The 7,607-nt window shown below is 34.9% G+C and overlaps 1 protein-coding gene across 1 annotated transcript; it reads right to left on the reverse strand.

The window, feature by feature from the left end:
- Nucleotides 1-2,702: 2,702 nt before the first annotated feature.
- Nucleotides 2,703-7,385, reverse strand: LOC131635105 (transcription factor UNE10-like). Its single transcript, XM_058905718.1, has 6 exons — nucleotides 7,031-7,385; nucleotides 6,030-6,750; nucleotides 5,309-5,410; nucleotides 5,130-5,195; nucleotides 3,494-3,892; nucleotides 2,703-2,979 (listed from the first exon to the last, which is right to left on the reverse strand). Exons 1-6 carry the CDS (start codon nucleotides 7,138-7,140, stop codon nucleotides 2,893-2,895), a joined length of 1,485 nt encoding a protein of 494 aa, XP_058761701.1. The 5' UTR covers nucleotides 7,141-7,385; the 3' UTR covers nucleotides 2,703-2,892.
- Nucleotides 7,386-7,607: the final 222 nt, after the last annotated feature.

A 7,607-nucleotide genomic window follows, 5' to 3' on the forward strand; every position in this document is an offset into this window, starting at 1 on the left:
AATTGAATGAAAATTGGTTAAAGGGACCAAAAACAATATATGAATTTTAGTACTATTTGGTCCCTAACAGTTACCATTTTCTAAACTTTGTAATATTCCATGGAGTCATGCCGTTCGCAGACTACCTCCATTACTAAAATTTGAGCCTTATCTCATTTCTTGGAATTCTTATCTTTTATTCTATCTTACAAGATTACTTTAAGAATTAAAATATTTTAAACAAAGTTAAAACCATGCTTTCAGAAATAAAAAGATAAAACGCTTTCTTAAAACTTGTGGATACAAATGGAGATGTTGGCCTTGGTTCTCGAGGAGGTTAGTTCTCAAAGTGATAAACTAAGCACTAACAGATCATTATCCCCGTGAAACAGCTAAATCTTGACACAAGTTGTCTCCAGCCAAAGGCAGGTTTTCTTCTCGGAATGTATTCCCTTTTTAACAGGTTTTCTTCTTGGAATGAATCCTGTTGATAATGAAGATTGATTTGAAGAGTGATCTCTCCCAGCAAATTTTACCTCAACAGAAGATGTGACTAACGATCCTTCGAGTATCTGGTTATACCTCGACATTGTCATTCCCCAATGTGGTCGTTTCTATTATATGTCTGTTTTGTTAGCATACACATAGCATCCATTCATCCATTTATATTTTCTTTGCATACATGCACAATGTTTGCATCCTTTTGATATGAGAGACTTTGTTATGATTACTCCCCAAGCGATGTCTTTACTCCCTCCATTTAAGCATCAACTTTAGGTAGAAAGACCCATAGTTTTTGTGTTTCTCCAGAGAGTTTGTTCCTCATGGGAATATCTTATTTTAGCTTATTCATCTATCTAAAGATAGGATAAACCCCCATTTGAGCTTGTTCCTCATTGGGAAGTGTCTTATTTAGATGTCTCTTTCCAACTTCATCTTGGATTGAACTTTGTCTCCGGCAGATGTAATTACGTGGATCAGCAAATCCTAAATTAGAAGTGGATTTATTTTGCACGATTAAAGACTTTGTCTCCTCAACAAAAAACTGATTGTGGTTTCTCAGAAATTCAAGTTACTACGAACATGGTAAGAGTAAATGATTCAGGTCCCCAGTTCCGTTCACCAGGAACATGGTAAGAGTAAATGATTCAGTGGGAGATGGAAAAGAGCCAGGTTCAAAAGCGTAAGGTGTAGCCAAGCGCAACATTTGTTCACAGACGAAGTCATACTCAAGAACAATGGATCGCAATAAAATCTTATTACGTACGGAATCAAGTTCTGGTGGTAGCCTGATAAGTGTCATGATCACAAAAAACTTGCTAACTTGTTTAACATGAATTGTTGCATCAGTTGTAAAAGGCATTGGAGATGAAAAATTAGTCATCAAAGAATCAAGCTTACTAAGAGAATCTTGCATATCTATATTCTCCAATTTCAAAGAGTTAAGGCTAAGAACGACATTGTAGAAACGATGTACATTGTTGGCGAAACCTTTCTTAGTCTTTTCCCAAACCTTATAGCAAGTGGTAAAGAGTTGGTATTGCACTTGGATATTAGGTGCATATAGATGCATCGACTTGCTTGCGTTTAGTGTGATGGACGATCGCAATATCTTTCGATTGTTTGGTCAAATGACCTTCAAGTTCTTGACCTTGAAACCATGGTTGACAACATAACCCCATTTGTTGTAATTGGTTATCTCGGTTAGTTTCTCGCACGATATGTGTAGAAATTTGGTAAAAGTAGTGGAATCGGTGGCTGGCAGAGTGATCTCCCATGAGAGTTGGTTGTTGAAATACCTGCCAACATGGCTGCTTAGTGGTAGGAAGGACAATGACAATCATGACAAACGATGAAACAGGCAAAAATATGCTAAAAATCTAGATTTGACGTAGCGCGCGGAGCTCACGCGCCTGGACGTTGGAATCGCGTACGGCGTCGATTAGGGACCAACTTCAATCGACAGGTTTGCCAAGGGTTGCGAACTAGTGGGTGGCTTCAGACTAGTAGCAGTGTTTATTGTGAATAGAAAAGTTACTGAAATATAAAGAAATGTATCATGAAACCCTTAACTTCTAAAATCATGCATATTAGAGTTGTATTTTCTATATAATATTGTGTATCCAATGAAATCATACTGAGTATATATTTATGGGTAATGTTAACGAGTGCCCTGTGGACACTGGTTAAGAGATTAAAAAGGTAAGTAAAATATTGTTTAATAGATTAAAAATATAAGTTAAATACCTAAAATATATGTATTCAATGCATTGAAAACATAAATAATTAATTTTTCTAAAGAATATTATGTTTATTCAATGCATTGATCTAGAATAATTTCTTTATTTGGAATGCTTAACTAATCCCGGGGGCACTCGTTAGCATGACCCTATATTTATAATTTTTTTTTTTACAACGTTGTACCAATCAAGTAATATAATCAATACAATTAATACATTATTAATACTAATCAATTTTAATTTATCCCAACAGATTTTTAACAATTATAAATGGAACAATTATAGCTCATTTAAAGTCAACTAATGTGAGAGTGATGCAACATATTATTTGCTCCAAAGAATCTTACATTAAATGTTATATTACCTATTGGCTTTTACCTATTAAGTAATATCTTCTGCATTATCCAACTACATTATAAGCTAACATCTTTGTTTAAAATACTAAGAAGTTTCTTATTGAAACGCCCAAGAGAGAAGGGAAGGTAAAAAAACAACAAAGAAAGCCATCAGATTAATCTTTATAAGTTGTACACCCCAAGATAAGGCAGTATATTTATTCTCATAATAACTTTTGTTGGAGCAAATATACATTTTAGTTTCTCACAAAAAAATAAATACAGATTATATATTCTTGTTGCTGCTAATTAACACCAACAAAACACTAACTTGTAGCTCAAGTCTTTGAACCTGGTGCTGGAGGTTGTTGCTGCATCTGCTGATACATGGCAGCAATCCTACTATAGGCCTCCATTGTCATGGGCTGCACACAATTTATAATTTCTTCATTAGTATTTATATCATAGTATTTTAGTATATAACTTTTTTCTCCATACACAACCAATTTTTAAACTCTTGGACCAACCAATTTGTGCTTATTGACATTTCAACGAATTATTACAAAGAGAACTTTGTCAATATCCCAGGTCCCAACAGACCAAAAGACAATATATTAATCACATAATGAATTGGATTTGACCCTATGGTACACTCTTATCTACAGCCAGTTCAGCAAAACCTAGTTGCTTTTGATCATTATCAGAAATTTCATTTTGTTTTTCACATTAATAATGAATAAAATTATATAAAAGGCCTCTGCAAATCCTACGTCAAACATCATCGTCAGAGTTCAAATTCTGGCACTAACTAAGAGTCAGACTTCAAATTCTGGCACTCACTAAGAGTTATGTATATGAATTTTTAGTGGTGGTTACTATTTCGTCTACATGTTTAAAAAAAACAAATAATTATCGAATAAAATGCTGTTTATAATTCACCTGTGATTGGCATCCAAAAAATGTTGACATAGGGTCAGCCATCCCCGCTGTCGGAGGCCCTTGAAGTCGGTCAGTGGCGGTGGCGGCAGCGGCATCCCATGCAGGCATAGGCATGAATGCTGAAGGATGGAGGACTGGAGGCATCCCAGGGATGTTAGCTCGATTCATAGGGTTCATATCCATGCCCATCCCCATCCCAGCCATGCCCATTCCCATCCCCGCCATGCCCATCGGCCCCATTCCCATGCCCATTGGATTCATCATCGACATTTGAAGTTGTTGCTGCATGGTCATCGGCATCATCATAGATGACATGCTGAATCTATTCACCATGTTCACTTGTGCTTGCAATTGTTTAAGATATTCTATCACCTCATCCAACATTGAAGCCTTATCAGTCTGTTAAAAAATTAAATCAACTTCATATTTTTTACATCATATAAGATGAAAACATAATATCTATAATCATAAATGAGTCCAAAATTTTTATTTAATTAATATAAATACAAAAATCTTACATATTTTTTATTATAAAAATTTAAGTGAGTTCAACTCCTGAATTCACCAAGTATCTGAATATACATAAAGACGTGACACCAGATGCTAATATTTTTTGCTATAAGGATTGAAGTTTATTTTTTTCCTCTCATCTATATCTTTTCTGTACCCTCTATTTTGGGTGTGTCCAAAATGTAATTGTTTCTGTATTTATGTCACTAAAAACATAAGACCCTACCATTGAAAAAAAAAAGGATTTATATGAGTAGTTGAGTGTTTCCTCACCAAACAACCAAATGTGTCAAAGTGTCACAACAAGTAGTAGGATTAAGTTTGTGTGGACTTATATAGTCATATATATGGCTGAAAACAATGCACAACAGCCATATGATTGGAAAATTTTCATGACCATAAAAGTCACCACATCATAAAAGTTATATGGATAATAATAATATGATAATATTTTTTATGTAATACTGTTTAAATTAACAATGTACTAAAATGGTTTATCATTATTATTTAAATGTAATTAAAAGTTAATTACTTAATTAGATATCAAACTATGAAATACTTTTTTATATATATATTTTTTGACAAAACTTTTTGAATAATTTTATACTCATGTTTGAACATATATGGTACGGAAAGGTAGTACAATATAGAAAGAAATTAGTTTGATGTTCAAATACTCAATTATAACATGTGTCAGGTCAAGTAAAATCCAGAGCAAGAAACTCCAAATCTAAAGTGGTCCAAATGTACAACTTTAATCATGCATTCAAGAAAAAAAGTACCAAAAATATATAGAGGAAATTTTTTTATTAATATAAAAAAATATACAGAAAATAATAAATCTTAAATAATTTGCATTTGGGAAGATCCCAAGAAGAAGAAAACAAAAATTATTATAATGTGAAGTTAGATTTTTAGTGCAGAATCATCACGGGACCGCAAGTTGAAGGGTTGGAAAGTGATTGAGCAAAAAAATGTTACATCATTATTGCATCTATCTAAAGAAACTGATTTGAATTTGGGACCATAAGATACCAAATAATTGGCTCATATATATCATTGTTGGCTTGTCAAAAACCACTAGTTATATAGTTCTTACTAATAATTCATTAAACTTTTTATATACCTTGCTGGAATTTGGGACCAACTTTTGCAATGTCTTCATTCTTTGGTTTATCTTATCCCTCCTTTTCTGAAATTCCAATAATAAAACAGAACAATCAACAACCATTTATTGATTTTATAAAAAAAATTAATAATAATTATTATATCTGATTTATATATGATCTATATATTATCACTGACTCTTTCGGATTGGTTGTGTATAGCGGCAGCTCTGCTTCTTTTGGTGGAGACTGACGATTTTCGATTTTCTCTCTTTTTATCATCCTCGTCAGCATCATTCCTCTATAAAAATCACAAATAATTATATTAACATTAAAAAGTATTTGGACATGTGAAGTGAAAACTTTATAAAAGCTAATTAAAAAGACTTTATGTTGACTTTTTTCTTTCTTAAATTAGCTAGTTAAAAAGACTAAGGCTGTCAAACAAGATGCCAAATAAAAAAGGAGAATAAAAATCACTTTAGAGATAAAAGTATAACCTAATAACTTATGGTTGTTGTCGTCGCAGATGCGGTTATAGTTAATTGTGGTTACTTCGACGTAAATACGCCGCCATTAGCACAGTTATATAAAGTCAGCCTAAAGTTTTGTATGACCGGCTTCAATACAGGAATTGATAGCACCGAGCAGACTAAAAACTTAATATTTTAAGGAGTACACTTTCAAGTTTCAAGTCTTCACCGAGAGATCAACTCCTTAATACATTTGATTTACGTTCACATCGCAATTACGGTGCGAAGTTGTTCCAGAGTTTGTTTACATACTGCGGCATCACTAATATTATGGCCGCAATTATAAAGGTAAAATAACATAATATTTTAAAATCATGGGTTTGATATTAGTCATTCATCTATCATTCATGCATACATAAAGCACCATTATGTGAGTGAGAATCTTACAGTTGGTCTACTGTGGCAAACAGAATCATGGTCATCTACGGTTGTGGTTCTGGTGCACTGCTTATCAGAGCTGGTGTTATCCATGGATGCTATTGAAGTTGAAGTGAACCCAGCAGTCACGCCAAATTCCCTGTCATATGTATCTAATGTCACTTGTTGGCTTTGGCTCCCAAACGTCACACTGTTATTCATACTCTGATCCCTTCCACTCCCCGCCATGTGTGCTGTCACTCTTCCACGCTTTGCCGAAGCAAAGATCCCGCCTTCCTCCTGCGCTGTAGCCCCAACAACGCTACAAGACCCCACGGGAGTGGGACCACCGACCATGCATGATCCAATACCTCTCATAGGAATTGGATCTCGTGCATGTAGTCTCTGCTCCTTCTTAAGATTGGGGCAGGGAACCAACGCGTCCACAACCATGCCATTAGTTGTGGCCGTGGCTGCAGCAATGGCCGCAGCTCGTTGAGGGTCAAGCCATGGGACTAACATGTTCCCATAGACGCCACCACCCGCAGTTAGAAACGGTGCTTTACCGTGGTGTGGAAAGCTAGTGGCTTGGTTCACTATGGACTCCAAGGTGCCGCTACCACGAGGCTTTTCCCATGTTTCCTTGGATGGCGTGGTTGCTACCGGTTTAACCGGCACTCTTGGTAACCCTAAACCATGCATAGAAATTTGTCCATTTTCCCATGTCAGTTCTGCAACATCATAGTCCAACCTGAATTCACAAAACAACACAAAATTTATCATCAGAATAATTTTATATTCTTTTAAGTCAACTTTCTAAACCTTTGAAGCAATTTTCAACATATTAGTTTACATGTCTAGATTCACAGTGAATTTGACAAAATCACGGCCGAGTAATTTTGTTACTGCTTTAAAGTATCAGTAAAAATCCAGATAATATCACTGTCGATCGAAGAATGCATAGAGAGTCTATAATATCGTGTTGCAATTTCACAAAAAAATTTAACAAAATTTAAAGAGAGAGAACTGACATGGGAACATCATGAGGGGCAGTTGAATTAGAGTTGGAGCGAAGAGAGGCTGATCTTGCATGGGATTGTGGATTTTCGTCAACTTCCCAGCTAGGAACACACTGGCTCATTTTGAGCAAGAATTCAAACCAGTTCTCCTTACCTGTGTTTGTGCTCTTTTTCACATGTTGGGAAAGGAATATTGATTGTAGAAAGAGAGTGGAAAATATTAATTGATGATTATATGATACGATTTTATCTAGTTGTAAGGGCCCATGTATTACAGCAATGAGTGAATGTAGCTTGTGGAGTTCATTTGGCTACGTAAAAGGGATAATCTAGTCCATATGTATTGGAGGGACAAGATTCATGAGTGGACTCAGTTCTATTTTGTCTTGTCAACCTTTTATCTTAGTTAGTAGCATAATAGTCCATAGACACCGCAATCGGCTGCCTCTGCAACTACTAACTGAACTGAATAAACGATATGTACACATATAATCGTATGTCTCTGCAATATAATCGGATGTCTCTGCAACTACTAACTGAACTGAATTAATGAAATATTGAGATGGTGTATTTCATACTTATGTTCATA

The sequence above is a fragment of the Vicia villosa genome, unplaced genomic scaffold (assembly GCF_029867415.1).
Source record: "Vicia villosa cultivar HV-30 ecotype Madison, WI unplaced genomic scaffold, Vvil1.0 ctg.001425F_1_1, whole genome shotgun sequence".
NCBI lineage: Eukaryota > Viridiplantae > Streptophyta > Magnoliopsida > Fabales > Fabaceae > Vicia > Vicia villosa.

What these genes read in the sequence shown, in the direction of transcription:
- LOC131635105 (XM_058905718.1), bottom strand. Translation starts at nt 7,140, where the DNA reads ATGAGCCAGTGTGTTCCTAGCTGGGAAGTTGACGAAAATCCACAATCC. An exon ending in TTTGCCACAGTAGACCAACT is followed by an intron (nt 5,411 to 6,029) that starts GTAAGATTCTCA and finishes TGATTTTTATAG; the next exon opens with AGGAATGATGCTGACGAGGA. An exon ending in TACACAACCAATCCGAAAGA is followed by an intron (nt 5,196 to 5,308) that starts GTCAGTGATAAT and finishes TTGGAATTTCAG; the next exon opens with AAAAGGAGGGATAAGATAAA.